Genomic DNA, 21730 nt, shown 5'->3' with positions numbered 1-21730 from the left:
GGCCTGGCCTGGCCTGGAGTAGACAGCATGGATTGAATGTACAAACTGTCTTAACAGAGAATTGACCCAACCAGTTGCATCATGGGCATTTGTCTATGGAATAAAAGAGCTTGCTAGCTGTTTAGCTAAGCATGCAGGAGCTCTGATTCCACCACAGCTGATAGCCCATCTGGATCAGGCTAGGGGAACGGGAAACTGACTTGCACTCTATTACCCGAGCAGCTAATACCGCCAGGGAACCAGTGCCCTTGGTGTTATTGTACTACCAACTCACACCATCTTGGCTGTGGGCCCATCACTTCAGAGCTACATATGTCATCCTACAGGGGACAGGTTGGCTCATCTCTGACCAGCAGTGACCAGTGGAGGCGGCCTTAGCTTGGCATCTCAGCCGCACCACCGTCTCTCTCCAGGGGGTCGTACCCAGAGTCCTGATTTTAGTGTGCACTTCTATAGTCAGTTGGGTTGTGAATCCCCACGGCTGTGGCAGGAGGTGCAATAACGAAGCAGCATCAGGCTCTTTGGTTGAAGGATACAATGTTTCTGGGCCAGCGCCTAAGACAAGTAAAGCAGCTAAGGTCGAGGTTCATGATTGTCATGACCATGAAGGGGCAAGGTCTGCCGCTCTTACTCATGTCTGCCAGCTCATGTTCAAGCTCGATAGTCCGCCTCAACTGCCCCCTGTTGGAGAAAATATGCACAGTGTGACTATTGAGGCTGCAGAAAATATGTGTCTTAGTTTTTATAGGATTAACATTAGATTCTAGATGTCTTTTAAACAATTCTGCTATTGATACTCTGTAAGCCACACACACATTGACTGTCTGTATCCGGTGAGACTGCAGAATCTTCTTTGGCGTTATGAATGGTTATATGATCCGAGATTAATTGATAGAATGAAGATGAATCACCATTTCAGAAGAAAATAAGCCAAACAGACACTGCTATGGTTACACTGTTGTTATACAAATGACTGTGAAGGCCTTTAAGTGCAGTCCAGGCCCGAGCCCTTAGTGCTTCTGTCTGGGCTCGGTCTTCAGTGGGGACCTCTCTGACCTCTTCAGCACCGTTTCCTCCTGGCTTCCTCCCTTTCTTTGGCATGTTTTCTTTCTGCCTGTCAGAAAACATTTCACAGTTTCCATTTGTTCTGAGGGAAAGGCAGACTGTAGGGCTTTGAGCTTAATTATGGTCGAATCCCATTTCCCAACTGGCCTCAAGGTCTTGGCCTTATTTCAATCCATCTAAGCTTGGGTTTCATTGGTCACAGCATGTTGGAGGACTCTGTGGTGTTCGAACGCACAATGTGCCTCAAATTAGAATTGTTTTTGCCACAGAAGATAATTAATTATTATAGCAATATGAATATATTCCTCATGTACACAAGGACAAGGAACTGTGCAGGTCAGAAAGAATAGAGAGGTCACCTCTTCACAACATCTTAATAAGAAGAAGAATGGAGAGGTCACCTCTTCACTGCATCCTACCCAGAAGAATAGAGAGGTCACTTCTTCACTGCATCCTACCCAGAAGAATAGAGAGGTCACTTCTTCACTGCATCCTACCCAGAAGAATAGAGGTCACTTCTTCGCTGCATCCTACCAAGAAGAATAGAGATCCCCTCTTCACTGCATCCTACCCAGAAGAATAGAGAGGTCACTTCTTCACTGCATCCTATCCAGAAGAATCGAGAGGTCACTTCTTCACTGCATCCTACCAAGAAGAATAGAGAGGTCACTTCTTCACTGCATCCTACCAAGAAGAAGAGAGATCCCCTCCTCACTGCATCCTACCAATAAGAATAGAGGTCATCTCTTCACTGCATCCTACCAAGAGGCCTTGTGGTCCATGCTGGTATCATGCTGGTCTGACCACCGTGGGCTGCTGCTTCAAAAACACTGGGTTATTTATCAAATGTTTTGTTTAATGGCATTAAAAATCAATAAACTCAGTTTATATTCACTTTGATATTATAGCAGTATAGGTGTCAAGTGTAAATAAAAGTGATTTAATTAACAGGGGAGTCAATCCCTACAGCCACCCTCTCATCTCCCCTGATGAGTCTAGCCCCCTCTCACCTCCCCTTATGAGACTGCCACCCTCTCATCTCCGATAATGAGACGAATGTCTAGATTAGGTAAAATTGGAACTTGAATTATAGACTGAGTACTTTTATTATATATTTATTCAGATAGGCTACAAACAAACACCGTTCTCCACCTAACCGTACACGAATGGTCTTGGCCCCGCACACTCAAGTGGAATGTTTTGTTCCACAACCCGTCCTTTCATGGTCGCTTTGTTCTGATGGGCGGCCCACTGAGTTACGATCCCTGAGGTATGACCGCGCTACGTCATCAGCGCTCCACACAGGAACAGGTCCGACGGGTCCTGGTTCGTCTTGTAAACATTGCTGCCGATCAGAGACAGCAAACTTCAGACAAGATAACCGAGCAGCCTCCCGTCCGGAGCTGGAACCACGCCACTGACAGTGTTGGCTCTTGTCGCTGCTTCCACGTCAGCATGGCTGAATCGAGTACAGGGAAGGAGATAAAGGTAATCCGCAGTAACTTGTGCGCTACAAGGCCTGCTGGATAACTCATTCATACGCTTATTCTAAAGAGGCTGCAATGCAACCTGTTTGACCATCCTAACGCGGGCAATTCTTTATGTAGGAAATACATATTAGGATACGTTCTTTGAAAGGCTCCCCCCTCCCGCGGTGCGGGACCCGTGCTGGTCCCAAGCAGTGGTCACGTGGCGCAGCGTGCTGCGTGCATGTTGCAGAAAAATGTGCAACAGCGCCCCCTGGGGTCACACTTTTCGGTTGGTCGCAGAATTCGGTGTAACACCGGCACGTTCGGGGTCACCTTCGAATATTTGTAGCATTTTGCTGGTGTCCGATCACCCATTCCAATGACTTCGTTCACAGCCATTTTCAAAAAGTTTGTTCCTCAGATGTTTAGCTTAAAGCAGTCTCTGAGCTTCCCAAGAGAGCGAGTTCTGGACCAGGAGGAATGTCCTTACGAACCCAGAAAACCAATGGGATATTTCAAACCAAAAAGTTTTAAATGCGGACAGGGTCAGAATTTTTTTTTAAAAGAGCCCTTTGAATCTATCTCACCACGGAGCAACAGGTGGATACAGTCTGGTTTGGTCTTTGACTAGTGGAGTCTGTGGATGACATCTAATCAGTTGGTTGCTGACGAGCAAGTTTGGATTCTGGTCAAACCTTAGTCCCAAATGTCACCAGACACCTTCAGAACCAGCTCAGTGGAGCAGGCTCCTGTAAAAGACACCTCAAGAACCAGCTCAGTGGAGCAGTCTCCTGAACTAGCTCAGTGGAGCAGGCTCCTGCAAGAGACACCTCAAGAACCAGCTCAGTGGAGCAGTTGCCTGAACTAGCTCAGTGGAGCAGGCTCCTGCAAGAGACACCTCAAGAACCAGCTCAGTGGAGCAGGCTCCTGTATCAGCTCAGTGGAGCAGGCTCCCGAACAAGCTCGGTGGAGCAGGTTGGTTAATAGACACTCAACAAGGTATCAGGTGATTGGAGTCTGCAGGAAGCTCAAGGACGGGCAACTGAAGGACGGGCCATGGTTTCAAAATTCGGGATTTTGTGTTTCACATAAGGCCTCATTGGGAGAAAAAAGAAGTGGGAGTTAGAGATGTTACATTTGGTCTTAAACTGACTATATTATGCAAACGGTTTGTCTATAAATCAAAAGGGTCACAAGTCCCCTGCCCCTACAATCAGCCCATCTGTCTGAGATGGCAGAAGGAGTGGTGATATCATGGAGTGTATAGGGGAACATTTGGCCGTGTGTTAACACTTCTTATCTGATTCAGTTTCGATCTTTAAGTAGGTTTTGTCTTTGTTTTGCTCGACTTCAGGCTGTTCCCTTCAGCGGCCACATCAACGAGGGACTGCGGGTAGGGAAGAGGTTAATCGTGGTGGGCGTGGTGGAGCCTAGGCCCGACAGGTAAAAGACTTCTCCTTCTCTTCCACCAATACTTGGTAAAGAGGTCTTCTACATCAGAGTGCATCATGGGATGTTTTGATAAGCTCAGTTTAATTTGTTGAATGGGATCTAATGAACAAGCTAGTTAGTAATTGACATTCAGAAGACATGGCTCTACCTTGCAAACAAGCAGTTTAAGAGGACTTAAGAGTATTGTAAAATCCTGATTTTTGTTTGGGGGTGTTCAAAAGAAAGGCTGTCAAGTCCATTATTTTCTGACCAGATTGGCCACCTCAGTTTTGATCATGCTAGAATATGTTTTTGTTAAGCATTATCTCTTCAGTACACACAATAGATGTTGTCTTTAAGAATGTATGCCATGAAAGCACAATTCAATGAGAACCAAAGAAACATCTCAAACTGAAATCCTAATAGGCCTTATGATATATTGCCTAATTATATGACTGCCGCTGGCGTATTCAGGGAGTGATGCATGTGTCTCCCACTCCAGATTCTACATCCTGCTGTCATGCGGCCCGGGCCGGGCGCAGAGGCCCCCCTCTGACGTGGCGCTGGAGCTCTGCGTCCTCATGAAGGAGTGCCAGGTCCTGTGCAGAGCGTGTGTGTCGGGACGCTGGGGCGCAGCAGAGAGGACCTCCCCCTTCTTCCCCTTTATCGCCCACCAGCCGTTCAGGGTAGGTATTGGAAAGCCCCGGGCAGGTCCCTCACACACCAATAATGAGCTACACCTGCGCACCTCTACTATGACACTCTGGGATAAAGGGCTGCATGAAAGGCAACCAGGGTTCATAATACCTTACACATAAATGAATATGAAAGAATATGATATGTCTCTTAGTCATAGTTAAACAACAGCCCATGTTAATAAATGATTTTCTTTCCAAATATAATTTGATTGCATTGGATCAAACATTACTAACTTTTTTTTATCCTCCTAACTCAATAATGGACACAATAAATGGTCAATTTAGAGTACTTAAATGTACTTGAGACAATGAAAGCATTCCATGCTTTCATAGCTAGATGGAACTCTTCATAACTGTCAAAGGTCTGCCCTGAGTATATTTTCCTCGGCTGGTGTTCCTTTAAAGACGAAATAAACATTCAATCAGGTAGAGTTATGAGAACATTTGCAAAAGTGTGACATGCTAGATATTTCTCATGTAAACAAGGTCAGTTAAATGTCAGTTTTTAAATTCTATTCTTGAGAAGTTAATGTTGGGTATAATTTAAGAGCTATATTTTGAGTGTACTGAAAATTTGTTAGAAATGGCGTGGAGTGAAATATGCTGTGAGAATGTGTTTCCTGTTTACTGCTCCTGCATCCGGCCTTTTCTGACTGATCAGAGCATCTTTCCAATGATTGGTTCTGGGAATCTGTCGTGCATCTCAATCACAGGTGCGTTAAATGCAACACTTTTCAATGGCAGAGAAACATAGGGTAATCTTGCTTCTCTTCAGCTCTCTCTATCTCCACCTCTTTAATCTTACTTACAGCAACTCTTTTTAAACCTGGCTCATATAAATGCAATGCTCTTTAATGCTCCTAAACCAAAGGGGTTTGCTGCACAACAACATTTTTTCTGCTTTATCTTCCCTCCAGATTGAGATATCATGCGAACAGAGTCGATTTCTGATTTTTGTTGATGGACAGCAGCTGTTGAGTTTCGGCCACAGAGTTTCCCGTCTCCAGGACATTGATACGTTGTGGATTGCGGGGGCTCTGAGGATCACTAAACTGGGCTGAAGGACTCCCCATTCATGGGCTGCTCAAGCTACATTCTCCCCTGGTTACATACATCCTCTCTTTAAAACAGCTGGAAGTTCCATGCTGAATGTTTGGATACAGATAATAAAGAAGTACTTGTTTATGAAGAATCTGTCAAACTCAGACCCAAAGTTGTGTGTCTGTCTGTGTGTGGGTGTGTGTGTTCAGCTTAAAAAGGCCTACTTGCAGGTTAACCGGAAGTTTTGATTAATGGGTACATAAAGCACTCAAAATATGTATATAATTTATAAAATGTCTCCAAAATAGTGTTAAAGTCCAGTTTTGGGCGTTTTTGGCAGTAACGGGTGTTCTCTAACGTGACTTCCACCATGTCTCGTCACGTTGGGGAGACATGGTGGAAGGAAGCCTCAACCTAGTACTAGAACTATGGCATCTAAGAGGTGGCAAGAACCTCAAATAACATGTATGATGGCCCACAGCCGTATAATTTCGAACCCGTCAGACGTGAGAGGGCGAATGAGGAATTGCCGAGAACTGATGGCGGTCAGAGGAAAATGAGTGGAGAGTTGCTATCATTTAGCAACGTAGCAACGAGCGCTGGAGCTAGTCGATGAACAGCAGTGCATACAGTAACACTTTTATTTATTTTTACTGTCAGTGAATAGCACCGAGTGAAAGTCAATGTTTTCTTTATATCTAGTGACAGCGATTATGTCGTTCAGATAAGTACCGGTAAACTTAGTCAGAAGATCTAGAAATAGTAGGCATAATGCTAGCTACGGGGCTACCTTGCCAGTTCCACCTGTGAAGTCCCCCCCAGATAATCCCTAATTAAATCTTACCCCCGATGTTGTAATCAGATTTCCCATTAGTTATCCCACGTTTTGATGGTAGCCTACTAGCTCCAGTAACAACATCCTTTCCTAGTGTTTATTTCTAAGCTTTATTTTACCCAGTGTGCGAAATACCCGTCACGGAGCCTGAGGCGCATAATTGTTAATTAAATGTTTTAGTATATACTACACGTGAACGCAGACATTTTGCGATGAAAACAATATCGAGTTTGAGATGTCAATCATGGGATATTGCCAAATATCCCGAGATAGTGAACCAATGAAATTGCACCATCTTAAGAGGTTCAAGTGTAGAATATACTAACTATATATAATATCTATGTATTTATCTATGTATCTGTATAATCTGCTGAAGACTCTCTTACTAGTCTCTACTCTCAAGGGTCTCAATGCGGATTTGGTCCGTGTCTCCCCAACGTGACGTCATGTAATGCATTCTGGGGGAAATGAGAATCAATAGCAAACATCTAAAATAGTACCTACTTTTTCGTATTTCATTGCGTTTTGTGATACCTAACAACATTAAATACAATGGATAACAGTTAAAATCTTTATTACCAACAAGCGAATAGCAAAAATTTGTTGGGAAATAAACCCTGCAACATGGCCTTTAAAGGTAACAGAACAATAAGGTTGTTAGTGGACATGCAGTTATGTATCGACTTTGATTCTTGAATAAAAATGTTTTTATGACGAGTCAGTTAGCTCAATGAGCAAGCAATGTTAATAAACACTTTGTCTCATTCTAGTAAAAGAATGTCTGCCTTTTCAATTATTAATTGAGGATTTTATATAGATTACATATCGTCACCCTCTTAAAGTAATGGCCTAAGTCACCTTTTTGCCAAAATGATTTTCTTGCCTAAATCAGCTCTTTGTGCTGCTAGCCACCTCTGGTAAAATCCCCAACATCCTCAGTTGAACAGATCATGTGATCCTACCCGTTTAGTGTAATGGCCTGTGTCAAGAGTGTGAATTAGGCCAATTTATTTTGCCTAAGTCACTAGACAAGAGTGACTTAGGCAATTTTATGAGCGTTTCAAGATGGCGGCCACTGTTTTGCCTCACTTATTCCAGAATTAATTCGGCCCAAGTCAGGTTCAAAATTTAGTAAATCACAAAGGCATGTTCATAAATTGGCCTAAGTCATCTTATCCTCTTATGTTACACAATTGACTGACATCATTATTTGTATATCAATAGTAATCTATTGTCATAACCTTTGTGTTTGAAATGATTCATAAATATCATATACTCTATATATGGTTCAGTTTTTTCTGTTTTCTGAACAACTTGAAAATATGACTTAGGCCATTACTTTAAGAGGGTGACGATATATTGGGATATAGCCTAATTTTTGCACTCATTTATTTTATCTATAATATAACAGGTAGGGGTTCGATTTCTTACAGGAAACTGAACACCGTACCCAGTAGCTAAACGTGAATTCATTCTGAATATCTTTGGATACAGGGCGTGAGTTTACATGATGTGGGCATTTCATTTTAAGTAGACCTGCTACTACCGACATCAAAACTATTTTCTTAATACAAATTGTTCTTCCAAAAACAATTGTTTTCTCTTGTTTAGAAATTTTGCATAGTTGAAAAAAGTTAAGTACCGAAGATCCCCGGAACGTACCGAGGATTCCCGGAACCTGCCGATGTCATGTCAACGCAATGCATTCTGGGTATTCGTCGGGCGAGTTCAGGTGACTCGGGTCCGGTAGTGTTTTCCTCAGCTGGCCGACTGCACCTCAGTTGTCTTTCATAGTTTCCCTCCTGATTGGTGACTTTAATCCAACGGGAGTCCGTCGGTGGACCGGGACATGGACCTCACCGCCCCGCTCCCACGGTCAGCTCCCGCGGCTCCTCTCTAACCGGAAGCTTCGCTAGCTCCCCCAGGTAGCATGTCGCTACTAGCTGCTAGCTACGCAGATAGCCACTAAAGTTGTCTCCTCGCTGAGCCTGGTCGTACCGTAGTGTCTTCACGGACATGAAGTGTGTTCTCCACACGTCCACCTGCTGTGTGCTAGCGGGTAATCCTGAGTTCATGATGACACTGATGGACTGTTGACACCCATTAGGCTCCGTCATCAGAGGGTCACCACCCGGGCTGGAGAGCACAGGGTTTAATGTCTTATCCTGCATTATGGTTCAAATCTCTGTCGTTTGTATAAAAAGGGTTTGGGGACATACGTCAAACAGGTTTGGTGTAGAGCCGAGCTAGCTTCGCCTCTAGCCGGTTAGTCTGCCAGTGTTTCCACTCCAACTCGGTCAGGACTTATATATAAACGTATATCCATGTAGATATATATCCATATAGATGCTGATGTATATTGAGCTAATCCGATTTAGGAATGGTTCAATTACCGTATACATCGCTTGTCCAGAGGACCTCCACGGTACAGACCCCAGCCACCTGTCCATAGTAACATACCTGGAGTGATGCTGGTTCTTCTGAACCTTCATATTCTTCATGTCATGGTAGACTCGGGATTCATGCCGAGATGTGACTAATTTAAATGCATTTCAAACGAAACTTTATGTATCTGTTTGCTCAGGGATATTGAAATTGTCCAAGTTGTATTAACTTGTTGAACACATGAATGGGTATAAGTTTCAGCTCCCTAAAAGAAGAGACATTCCCAAGTCGTTTGTTTGAGGTTGTTTTCATATAATATGTAGTTATTATGCATGATTGTTTATTATATGCGTTATACCTATAAGTTTCCTTTGCTGTAGTAGCACCTCAGTACTTTTCTGTGTCTGGTTAATAACCCCATAATACATGTTTGCATGGATCCGATCACCTCAGAATACAGATCTGATGATCTTCTGTTTCCCTACAGGAATATCCTGGAGTAACTGTTGAGAATCATGGAGCCAGATGTGATTCGGATGTACTCCTCCTCTCCTCCCCCGCTGGAGGATGGTGAAGAGGAAGATGACTTTGGAGACTTTGATGGCTTCTCCAGCGTCCCCCACAGTGTCAGCCTCACAGAGTTTGACACACCCACCACGTTCAACCAGGTCCAGGCGCTCAACGCTACCTCCCCGCCTGAACTCCTCAATAATGGGCGTGTGGCAGGCCACCCGAGCACCGCCGCTCCCCACCCCCAGGAAGGGGACCCGGCCAAGGCCAACGGGGTCTTGTCCGGTGGCCGCCACAGCAGCGGCCCTTCGGAAAGGACGGTGGGAGAAACTAAAAAGGCTCTCTCCTGCGGTCAGCTCCCTGTGGATTGCAACGGCGAAGGCCCGGAGGTTTTAACAAACGGGTTTAAAATGCTTGATGTTCAGGGAATCCCTTCACTGCAAAATTCTGTCAACAGCTGTAGAACCGGAGCCTCCCCAGAGGACACAGAAGCTGTCCCGCCTAAAAGCCGGGATGACGAATTTGCAGACTTTGCTGCTTTCGCAGATGTTGGAGCCGGCGACAGTCCGACTGCACACACAGCAGAGGTTTCACACAGCCCGGTTGGGGGTTGCTCACTCCGGGAGGGTCCCAGCCCAGTCTACTGTAACATAGACCAGGGAATCACTTTAGAGGGGGACATGGAGGAAGCACACAGAGTTGGACTGGATGGCTCAGAATCCGTATCCTCTTGTGAGCTCCCAGACGAACCGTCACGCCAGCAGCAGGGCGGCCTGTCAGATACCAACTCAGAACAACCAGACTGTCTTCCTGAGCACTTGAATACAGTCTGCACTACGACAGAAACGCTGGCTCTGAACGGGTTTTGTGATGACGGGGCTGAAGAGACAGCGGGCAGTGGCAAAGACTGCCCTCCTCAAGAAAGGACCGGCAAGGAAGAAACAACTGAACGTTCAGTGGAGGAGGCCACTGGAAACAGGACAGAGACTCAGACCTCGTTGGACCAGGACCCCCCAGAGCTGTGTGGGGACCCCAGCACTACAGGCTCGGGGCCCTCTGCCCTCCCCCAGGAGAACACGACTGCGCCCAACCATCACAGCCCACCACCAGAAGACCAGGACGGGGGTTTTGATGGCGGGGATTGCTTCAGTGATCAAGGCTTTGCTCATTTTGACCAGTTAAATGTCCAGGCGGAGCACGGCCTGCCCAGCACCCAGTCAACCGCAGACCAGCAGGTCCCAGGGGACCCAGAGGACGAGGACTTTGGGGATTTTAACACCCAAAGGTTTGAACCTGCAGGAACAGAGGAGGAGCAGGAGGAAGGGGAGGAGCCTCTTCCTCTTGAGGACAGCAACTACAACAGCAACGATGACAAGGACAGAGGCCAGCTCACTGAGTTCCCAGGAAGCGACAGCTTCGGGAACTTCAGCTCAGTGGCGGTGGACGTGGCGCCGCAAGTAGACGCGGGCTGGAGCGCCTTCAGCGAGGAGGCGGGGCCGGCAGACGAGGACTCGTGGGCGGCATTTGATGGGGAGCAGGGCTCTACTCCTCCAGATGTACAGGAGGAGTGGTCCACACCTGAAGCCCCTCCCCCAACCTCAGACCACCCAAACAGCAGGACAGAGGTCCATTCTGTAAGTAGCGCTAGTAGGGGCCCTTAATAAGCATATGACAGTCCTTGGGTTGAGGTTACTTTACAAGTCCCTGAGGGCAGATCTCAAAGACATTACAAAAACATGTCCTAAGAGTGGCCCTTCACACCTCTACTGATGCAGGATGCCTGCTTGGTGCCAGCCTTTAATTGAGGGGGAGGGGGGGGGGGGGATGGAGAAGAGGTTCCCCACCCAGGCCTGCTCATTGACTAACTAAAGATGGGTGATTGGGTCATTATCATCGTACGGAGAAATGGCCAAGATGGTGGTTGGGGCGACAGCAGCAGCGAGTCACTGAAACCCTCTTCACGGAAAACCCGCGTCACGGAAACAGGAGTCCTTTAAACATGCCCTCCGGTCAGTCTGCAGCAGCTTAGCCAGGCAGCGGACTTGGTTTCTGAGTGAAAAGGGTTGTAGAGGGTGGACTGTAGAATCCAAGATCTTTTCAGTTTGATTTGGTTGGTTCATTATCGTTTGAAAGAATTGACCAGAGTATTGCGTTTACAGCTGGCGTCGTTCAACATCAGATTAGATAACAACCGTTCAAACTGTGAGCAGAGATGTCTTGTTTTCATTCACCAGTCCTCCCTCTGTGCTGGCATGTTCTCACCCCTCTTTTGGAGTTCTAGTCATACCTTCCTGAGGTGCGGGCAAGCCCTTTGCTGCCGTGTTATTCATTCACAGTTTGAAATGTAGACCCGGTTCCCTTTCCTTTCAGCACTGAGGGGGCGCATGTTTAGACTGCAGGAGCGGAGCACGCTAGGCTCTGTAATCTGATCTCAGGGATCCGCCTTCCAGCCAGTGTGACCTTGCCAGCTTGTTTCTGCCCCAGCAGATTCGATAGCTGCACACATTCCAAGACAGCCACTCCGCTACAAACAGTTCAACCTCATGGGCCCATAGATCCTTTCCACGTCAAGGATGGAGTTCCCTCTCTCCATTTGTTTTGGGTTCATTCCTGGCCTATTCTGAGGTCTTTGATGCCCTCTTATAGGGACTCTAGACAAAGTGTGGTTAAACGTTATCGCACAACATCCCCATAAGTGATCAGCTTCGGCTGAGTAATCAAACACGGGGACAGCATTAAAAAGGGGTCATATAATTGCGGTCTGATTGACTTCTGTGCAAGACGACGTCACAAACCATTCCAGCAGTTTGATCACACTGATCCACACTCCTGCATCGTCATCCATCAGTGGGCCATAGAAAAGTCTGATACAGTCTCATACAAATTATAATTTAAATCCACAAACAACATATGTGTAATCCGGTGCATATAAAGACTGCGACCAGAAAATAATTACTTTCTCTCCATTGAAACCCATTCATATTTTACGATCTCATATGTCCCATGGGCTCTACCGGAAGGGGCATAACTCCACCACTCAATACAAGTGGGGAACAGGAATGTGTCTCAGCAAAAAATGTCTGGATATCAATCAAAGGCTCATAATTATCTTTATACCATGTACCAGGTGGCGCTCTCAGGTCGTCTGGAGAGGCTGTTTCAGCAGAGCTTCCCAGGGAACCCCGTCACCGAGGTGGAGGAGGAGGTGCCCCCTCTGAAGTCTCTCCTGGAGCCCACGGAGGAGCCGGGGGGCGCCCCCCAGGGGCCTGAAAAGGGACCGAGGACCACACCACCCAACGGGTTAGTCACGTCCCCACCTGTATCCTAGGTGTACCCCTCGGCAGAGAGTTATGACATGTCAGCTTTATTCTGACTCGTTGAATCTAGCTACAGGTTTTGGTGCCACACATGAAATGTTTAGTATTTAGATTATATTGGAAAAGCCACTGGATTTGGATTAAAGTTAAGGTTAAGATTTGGTTAAGCAGTTATACGTTAATGTGATGTCTTAGCCATCAATAAATATGAACAACTGTCGCTCTTGGACTTTTGAAGTGTGAAAGCATCTGAAGAGACGAGGAAAGGGAGAAATGCCTGTGGAGCACATTGCCACGATGAGCCAAACAACATTCCTTTAAACAAAAAGACAGGTTTTCCTGGATGATGGTGGTGGTGATTGGCTCTCAGGACAACCTGTACTCCTCCAGTCATTACAGTTGCGTGTCCACCGCAGGAACTTTCCCCAGAAGCTAGAAACCTTTTAGTCCCTTTAAAAATTGTTCCTGGGAATAAAAGATCTTTGTACTTAGTCCACCGTGAAATCCTCTTTAAACCAGGTATATACTAAACCACCCATTGATCTGTGTTGTGTGTGCTCCGATGTAGAGCGCTGCGGGCCAACGTGTGGAGGCAGCTGCTGGACATCCACGAGGCGTTCGGGCTCAGGCACCAGTGGGGAGGTTCCCATAGCAACAAGACGCTGCTCTGCTCCCTGGGCATTGACACCCGGAACATCGTGAGTAGCGGCTCGAGAGTCGGCTCACATTCAAACCGTTCTAGACCCAGAGCGCTGACCCTCCTAATGGGGAACCCCATGCCCCACCTGGTGGCCCCTGGTCCTCCTGATGGGGACCCCCACAACCCACCTGGTGGCCCCTGAGCTCAGCCAGGCCGTGGTCCTCCACCTGGTGGCCCCCGAGCTTAGCCAGGCCCTGGTCCTCCACTTGGTGGCCCCTGAGCTTAGCCAGGCCCTGGTCCTCCACCTGGTGGCCCCTGAGCTCACCCAGGACCTGGTCCTCCACTTGGTGGCCCCTGAGCTCACCCAGGCCCTGCTATGTTATGGCATCATTGTCTTACACAATGCCTTCAAATTAAGCTTTCATTTATCATGGCCTTCCATTCATCTTTACATTGCTAACCGGTTGGTGAATATTGCAACGTAGAGGTTACATTATTTGGAAAGCAAGGACCGGCCGTCTGACCTTTTAAATACTATAGTATATTGGCTTTTGTGTTGCTTCTAGAAATATAACTTCAGTTCATTAGTGCTCTGGTGGTCTCCTGAACCTCCTCTCTCGTCATCAGCTCTTCACAGGCCAGAAGAAGCAGGCCATCATCGTCCCCATGTATGCTGCCAGCCTGGTGAGTGCTCTGCATCATAACCGCTGCTCCTACCTAGACCCTCCAAACCAGTACCATGTAGAACAAAACCCAGCCCTCACTGGGACCAGTAGAACAGAACCCAGCCCTCACTGGGACCAGTAGAACAGAAACCAGCCCGCTTCTCATGGTATTCAGGCCTGATGCTGTTGCTCAACGAGGCCAGTGACCCCTTTTGAGAATTAAAATCATCTGCAAAACTTTAATTCAAAGCATTTTTACTTGGCGTAGCACAGGCTAAATGTAAGCTACTAAGACGCTGAGTGTGTGTGTTTTGCAGGGCATGTTGGAACCCACCAAAGAACCTGTGAAACCCATCTCGGCCGCAGAGATGATCACCTCCATAGCACAAGCGCCTCCGCTGGGAACCGAGAAGAGCCCCTGTCCAGACACGGCCCAGGTACCTCATCACTCACACCTCCAGGAACCACTCCATGCTGGTAGGGATGTGTAGCATGTTCACTACTGTTCAGTGCCCTTTTCGGGTGGACTTCATCCTGCATTTGTCCTTTGTCCTTGAAAGGTCGATCTGAGGTAGAGCCCTGCTACTCCTGGATAGTGTTCCTAACGTCTGGGCATGCTTCAACGTACTGCTGTTACTGATTCTACCTCCCAGTTACTGCTTAGCTGCTGCTAGTCATGTGTAAAAGAGCCATAAAGGGACACCCTTGGTTTCAGCCCTGTGTGACCTGTGAGCAGACCTTCAGCAGGAAGATGACTCCACTAGATTTGGATGGTTGTGCATCATCCTGCCCTCTTCATCAACACGGAGAACACTGCTCACTTGATAGTTCAGTGGCCGGGGAACGCAGCCTCCCTGCCCCGATCTAGTGCGTTTGATATGGCTTTGCAGGGTTATTTACCTTTCTCAGCGACCAGGCATGACTCCCAAAATAACCAGTTAGTCTAGAAAGAAGGCTCCATAAGTCAGCAGACAGTAGGATGTTCTCACCAGTCCCCTCCTCTGTGTTTGTGTTCTCGGTCCTGTCCTCGCGGCTCCCAGCAGGAGGCCCTCCCACCTGTCCAGTTTGACTGGAGCAGCAGTGGCCTTACAAACCCCCTGGATGGTAGGTGTCTGCCTCCTCCTCTTCCTCTCCTGCTCCTCTCTCCTGCTCCCTCCGCAGCCTCAGAGCATACAGGGATAGGTGGGGGATGAAGACCACACCCACTCAGGGAATACAATAGGAAAGGGCTTGGTCCTAATTTACAGTAGAAATTAAAGATGGTCATTTAAAATGACCCGTCATAACATTTATCAAGTACGTTTACTAAAAACAAAAATGATATTATTCAAAAACTGAAAAGCTCGAACCACAGAAACATTTTTTTCTTAAAGTGAACAGATGGCGTCTCCTGATAGGCCGGTCCCTCCCCCCCCCGCTCTATTACTTCACCTTTCTCCTGGTCGGCTTCTCCCCTGTGTCTCTGTCTCCCCCACGTTAACCATGGCTGCTCCTTTGTCTCTTTCTCTCTCGCTCTGTCTCTCTGTCTCTCTCCCTCCCCCATGTTAACCATGGCTGCTCCTCGCTCTCTCGCTGTCTCTCTCACCCTCCCCCATGTTAACCATGTCTCTTCTTCCCTCTCACCCTCCCCATGTTAACCATGGCTGCTCTTCCCTCTCTCTCTCTCTCTATCTTCCTCCCCCATGTTAACCGTGGCTGCTCCTCTCGCTGCACTCTCTCTCTCCCTCCCCCATGTTAACCATGGCTGCTCCTCTCGCTGTCTCTCTCTCTCCCTCCCCCACCCATGTTAACCATGGCTGCTCCTTTCTCTTGTCTCTCTGTCTCTCCTGGTCTCTCTCTCTTGTCTGTCTTTCCTGGTCTCTCCCGGGCCCTGCGTGGCCCAATGCAGCGAGCGGAGGCTCCTCTTTGTTAAACCTGGATTTCTTTGGCCCCGTTGAGGACTCGGGCCCAAGCAGCTCCACCTCTATCCCAGGTCAGCAGCATGGGGCTTCCTTCTGCTATATGGTGCTTTGAGTTCAGGATGTACTGACACAGAGCGACCCAACACAGGGCTCCTCCACAGAGCCGCCATCCCACATCAGGCACCACACGGGCTGTCAGTAATGGCAGCCATGTCGGTGCATCCCCGCTTCTTTCTGTTGCTTTTCTGCTCTGCTTTTTCCTCCCTGCTTCTTTGTGAAGTCCCCCTCCTCATTGGAGGTCCCGCTGGAGGCGTCCGGCGGGACAACCCTCCTGCCCCCCAGGACAGTGTGTTGTGGTGCTTGTGTCCCCTTGCGTCCTCTTCAGCGCATGACGGGTCTAATGGGCGTCTGCTGATTGTCGTCTGCATGGAAGAGGCCGTGCGCTCCGGTTGTCTGGGTTTGACTTGTACGCCTGCTCTCTCCCGATCTCAGGCGTAGATCCAGAGCTGTACGAGTTGACCACGGCCAAGCTGGATTCGACCGGTTCCGGCCGCCGCGTGGTGGACGCCTTCGCACGCCTCATGTCAACCATGGAGAAGACCAGCACCTCCGCCAGGTCAGAGGTCACCGGTGTTGTCGGAGGAGACCTTTGCTGTGTTCTGATATCAATACTTCCATGAGTACACATAAACGTAGTACACCATCCACACTCACTAAGTGCGCTGATTTTCAGATGTCAGTGTCGTTCCAAACCGATTACTCCATGTTGCACTAACCAGAAATTTAGATCGCGACTGCCGCCGGGGCTCCTCCCCTGCAATAAACATCCCGCTTTGAATGTTGAACTCTTTACGCATAGCAGCTATAAAAAGCTGTAAAAGCTATAAAAACTACGAAATGACTCCATTAATGCAGGCTATGTGGAAAATGCGCCAATGTTGGCTCAGCCTGGCTCCGCCCTCTTCCGATACGTAGCTAAGATGGCTGCCCTTGAGTACGAAAAGTGCATTTGCGGTTTGACCGTTTTGAGTAGGGGTGTAACGTGAACAAAAATCACGGTTCGGTACGTAACTCGGTTTTGAAGTCACGGTACGGTACAGGACGGTACGGTTCATAGTTAAGGGGACATTTTTTAAAACTGCTTGTTTGTCAACAACGGAGAATGGCCGTAGTTCAGCAGCAATGAAAACACAAATAAACTTGGTTATGGCATTTGCATTTCTGAATTCCCAGACAGGGGTTGTTGAAATAGTGTCGTGAGGTGGGTTTGCACAGCTCGTTTTTTTTCACAGCAACGGTGATAGTAACACCTGGATGGTGCCTTTTCAAATGCGTGTGAAAGTGCTGTACGTAGACATGGAGAGCCCTCTCCGTAGCCTCTCTCCGTAGCTTACGTGTATCCAATATTTTTTAACTATCCATCAATGCAACGGAGATGGCAAGGGCTGTGATTGGTCCTTTAACAAAATCATCATTGTTTAAACATCAGCTCAGCGCAGGAACTACCGACATAACGTGCTGTGTGTTGGCGGCATCATTGTGAATGAGTGCATGCTGCCATTGATCTGTTGATGTGAAATAAAGACTGAATGCATGTAACATGCAGTGTAAGGTCCTTGTAAGGTCCTTGCTGCTATGACACGCCTCCCCTGTTTACCTGGCACTTTGGATTTTAACAGGGTTAAGTTAAAACCTATGTTAAAGCCTATGTTAAAGTTCACTTTGACTTTGACGTTTTTCCCAGTCTCCCCAAAACAAGATGTCAACGTTCCCCTCTGCTTGGGGGCTTTGCTTCTATTCGTGATGTTTCTTGACGTCTGAGGGCCTTTTCTGAGGCGTGTGGAGCTCTGTCTGAGTGGTGTGTGGAGCTCTGTCTGAGCGGTGTGTGTGGAGCTCTGTCTGAGTGGTGTGTGTACATAGTTTCTATGTAGCGAAACATAGTTCCTTTTTCAATTCAGCGCAACGTTACTTTTCCCAGGGACAGGTTTACAGCGATACTGCCTTCTCAGGCAGTATGCTATATACCATATACAGTATGCAGTATACTATTGCGCAAGCATGCATGCGTGAAGGGAGTATTGCTTGCGCAATAGTCCCTTCACGAGCTCTCATTCCCCACCGTACGAGACAGACGCTGGTAGCGTGAAGCTGTCTCTGCATATCACACATTGCTTCCGCAGGCATTTTCCAAAGCCAGTCATTACGACAAAATGCCAGCGGTGGAACGAGATAACAAACGCTGTCACTGTTTACCTGTGTAAGGACATGGTTCCCTTTCAAAAAGTAGATAGAAAGGGCTTTACAGAGATGGTCAAATAACTCGATCCCAGGTACGCGTTATCTGCCCGCACACGCTTCAGCCAAATTGGGATGCCAAAACTATACGGCACGGTCCGCAAGCAAGTGGAGAAACAAATCCATACTGTTAAACATTAGTGTTTTTCAGAGATGGAAGTAACGTGAGAAAAGATTTTAATTTTTTTTTATGAAGTTTTGCTGCCTTACCAGTATTTTACCCCTTCAGAGGCATTTATATCGAAATTAGAAGATAAAATTAACATACATAATTTGAAGGAACTATCTCATGTTAAATTCGAGGTAAATCAAGCTTTTTGGAGCAAAAACAACTGCTATTTGTTTGCTTGATTCAACTAACGTTAGCTACCGCTTTTTTGATGTGATATAATTTACAATAATATTGTATTTTTAGGACAGAGTCAACGACGAGTACTGGACGAACGTAGACCTTGCATAAAGTTAGTAAATTCTAACAACATAGGGCTATTTAGATAAATAATCTGGCACGGCTGTTGTCCTAGGCTAATACACCAACAGCAAATTTCTGTATAATAAAGGGCTACATTTTGCATCCAAGTCCGTCATTTGAAATCTTTCCATTGTATTGTGTGCTACAACCTCCGTAATGAATATTCACGCTAAATCCCACCCAGGGTAGCTCAGAATTCGAGTAGCCGTATATCTCGAAATACCGATCAGTCCTTGGACCGTGACACTGTCACCTTTTTTACTCTGAGGAGTTTGCAGGTCTGTAATAATAATAATAATAATAATTGTTTTTTTACAGCACTTTTCTTGGTACTCAAAGATGCTTTACAAAAAGGAATACATACAGACAGTACAGACACTCAAACAAAAGGCAAATAAACAACACTACAACAATAGACAACACGTTAAGAGAGAGGGTGGACGATGGCGGAGGTTGAATCAGTGGGTTCACTGGCTCTTTAAGATAGTTCCAGTATAAGCATTGGGTTCACTGGCTCTTTAAGATAGTTCCAGTATAAGCATTGGGTTCACTGGCTCTTTAAGATAGTTCCAGTTTAAGCAGTGGGTTCACTGGATCTTTAAGATAGTTCCAGTTTAAGCAGTGGGTTCACTGGCTCTTTAAGATAGTTCCAGTTTAAGCAGTCGGTTCACCAGCTCTTTAAGTGTTTATTTGTCCTTATTTGTATCTTCCTACGGTCCAACAGGAAGCCCAAGAAGGAGGAGCACCTGAGTGCGGAGGCGGCCAAAGTGATGGCCTCCCTGCCCGACCTGTCCTTCATGCAGGCCAAGGTCCTGATGTTCCCCACCACCCTCACACCCCTAGGCTGCTCCAGGGCCACGCCCGACTGAGAGCCCTTCCTGTGCTCTGCACCGCCGCGGTCCTCCTCCTGCTCCTTATCATACTCATCCTGCTGACCATATCTTGAGTGTGTTGTTGGTTTTGTGTCTGTTTTTCTTTGGTTATTTTGGTGGCTGAGGTTTTGGGTTCTAAGCAACTCTATTTCCCCCCCCCCCCCCCCCCCCATCTTTTTTAATTGATGTTGGGTTTGCGTATTACTATTATTTTTTAACTTTAAGCAGGTGATTGGCTCCTTGCCTGGGGGTGTGGGGGAAGCTATATCGGGGGCTCAACTAAAGATATCAACATAATTTGATCCAATGGCAGTCCTGTTTGTGATTGGTCAGCGATAGGGGCGTAATCACTCATGTACATAATGGGGACGGATGTCTTCTCCCAGAGCCCCGGTTCCCTGTGGAGTTAGTTTTTATCCTTTAGATCATTATTTGAGGTTTGATTTCCTATGTTGCTGTCTAGTGGAAGTGCATCAGTGTCTTTTTGAAGGAAACTCTAGCTGGCATTATACCTGAAAAGGTTAAATCAAAGTAAGTAAATGTATAGTATAAATAAAATGCATATTTAATATATATACATATATATATATTGTATAAACTTGAAACCACACTGCCTGCGAAATCCAGTCCAATGTATTTGCCTGTTGTGTTTATGATCTTTTAAGTTTCCTTTGTGTTTAAAGGGGACATATTATACCATCAGGTGTGAGTGTGATTAGCAGTTACACGCAATTTTGAAAATCTGCATCTTCTGACATCAAAAGTGGGCTTGTCCAACTAGATGTGTGCTGGATAGATGAGCAACGTTTGCTACAGTCCACTGGGTAGGCTGGCAGACTGATTTATCCAGCACATATGTAGGTGGAATAGCCCACTAGTGATGTCAGAAGACGCAGATTTTCAAAACGGCTTGTAATGGCTAATCACGCTCACACCTATTGGTATAATATGTCACCTTTTAAGTGTTTGATTATGTTGACCCAGGACTCCTAGTACACTGCTAGTAAGACTAGGACTGTCCCTTCTGTCCATCACCCTCCCCTCGTCTGCGTCATTAAGAGGAGGGCTGCAGGGGAGGCTGCTTCTGATACCAAGCAGAGAGGAACACTCTGGTCCTGGGATTATTGTTTTATCTTAATGTTTTTTGTCTTGGTGTTGGTGGTTTGGTGCTGGCGGTTGATGAAGCAGAATAATGTTCTGGTAAGATCCACTGAAACTATCAAAGCTCTGTCTGAGAAGTCGACCTGCAAGGGAATTAAGGGACCAATAGTTTGGCTTCAGTTAGTTGCACTGTCCAAGATGAAGTGCATTTCTGTTTGTTTCTTTCATTTGCTTTGTTTGCAGCTTATTGTTTGATCTTAATATTTAGTTTTATTTTTGTCGTACCACTGTCACCCCGTCTCTCCAGGAGGATTTTGCACATTGTAAAGATGAAATGGATGTAATCATAGTCCACTGTGGCTTTAGACTGTACAGTTAAAACTATGAACTGTAAATGTATGGGGAATTTCCTATGGAAACGTCCTCTGACTTGAAGAGCCTGTCAAAGGTCAGCGTGCATGCCCGGCTTCTTCAAGACTTTACGTGTGTCAACTTTACATTTAGTGTACACAAGAAATTAAAGTAATTTAAGAGAAGGATTGGTTTCTTCTTCTGCTGTGCCTCAAATTAACAGTTGGAGAAGCAGCTCCATCATGCTTAAGGTGTCAACGAGTTAAGCGCTTCCTTCTGATCATATATGTGAAGCTGCTATGTAGATGACAAACCCCATTTGAGCCTGCTGCATCACACACTGCTACATCATAGGCTTAAAGCGATGAGAGCATCCTGATGGCTACACCTCTGATCGCCCCTACGTCGCTGGTATGAAGGCAGATTGTAAACCGTCGGATACCAGGTGGTTTTACAGAATGCCTCTTGACCGTTTTGAATAAACATGACATTCCTGTTTCACTCGTAGCATTACCGTACCAAAGGTAAAGTGAAGCCTGGCTGGTGGATGTTGCTTGCTGGGCCTACTGGTTAGGAAGCAGCAGGTATAGAGGATTTAGATCTGTGTGATGGGCCTACTGGTTAGGAAGCAGCAGGTATAGAGGATTTAGATCTGTGTGATGGGCCTACTGGTTAGGAAGCA

At 46.7% G+C, this 21730-nt stretch overlaps 2 protein-coding genes across 4 annotated transcripts; both read left to right on the top strand.

The window, feature by feature from the left end:
• Nucleotides 1-2388: 2388 nt before the first annotated feature.
• Nucleotides 2389-5706, top strand: LOC307070435 (galectin-related protein-like). The gene is made up of 5 exons (XM_079728891.1): nucleotides 2389-2553; nucleotides 3889-3977; nucleotides 4468-4651; nucleotides 5325-5376; nucleotides 5581-5706. The coding sequence occupies exons 1-5, from the start codon at nucleotides 2521-2523 to the stop codon at nucleotides 5583-5585; spliced, it is 363 nt and encodes a 120-aa protein (XP_079585017.1). The 5' UTR covers nucleotides 2389-2520; the 3' UTR covers nucleotides 5586-5706.
• A 2555-nt stretch (nucleotides 5707-8261) lies between these two features.
• aftpha (aftiphilin a) lies at nucleotides 8262-21233 on the top strand. 3 transcript variants are annotated; one of them, XM_079728880.1, is made up of 9 exons: nucleotides 8262-8414; nucleotides 9412-11068; nucleotides 12562-12734; nucleotides 13320-13449; nucleotides 14019-14075; nucleotides 14374-14493; nucleotides 15097-15160; nucleotides 16450-16573; nucleotides 19449-21233. In XM_079728880.1, exons 2-9 carry the CDS (start codon nucleotides 9440-9442, stop codon nucleotides 19591-19593), a joined length of 2442 nt encoding a protein of 813 aa, XP_079585006.1. In that variant the 5' UTR covers nucleotides 8262-8414; nucleotides 9412-9439; the 3' UTR covers nucleotides 19594-21233. The 3 variants fall into 3 exon arrangements, with proteins under 3 accessions (XP_079585006.1, XP_079585007.1, XP_079585005.1); XM_079728881.1 differs by having other exon boundaries at nucleotides 8262-8464; nucleotides 15100-15160; XM_079728879.1 differs by having other exon boundaries at nucleotides 8262-8464.
• Nucleotides 21234-21730: the final 497 nt, after the last annotated feature.

The sequence above is a fragment of the Pollachius pollachius genome (assembly GCF_949987615.1).
Source record: "Pollachius pollachius genome assembly, chromosome: 2".
NCBI classification, from domain to species: Eukaryota; Metazoa; Chordata; class Actinopteri; order Gadiformes; family Gadidae; genus Pollachius; species Pollachius pollachius.
This window is presented reverse-complemented; position numbering and strand designations above follow the sequence as displayed.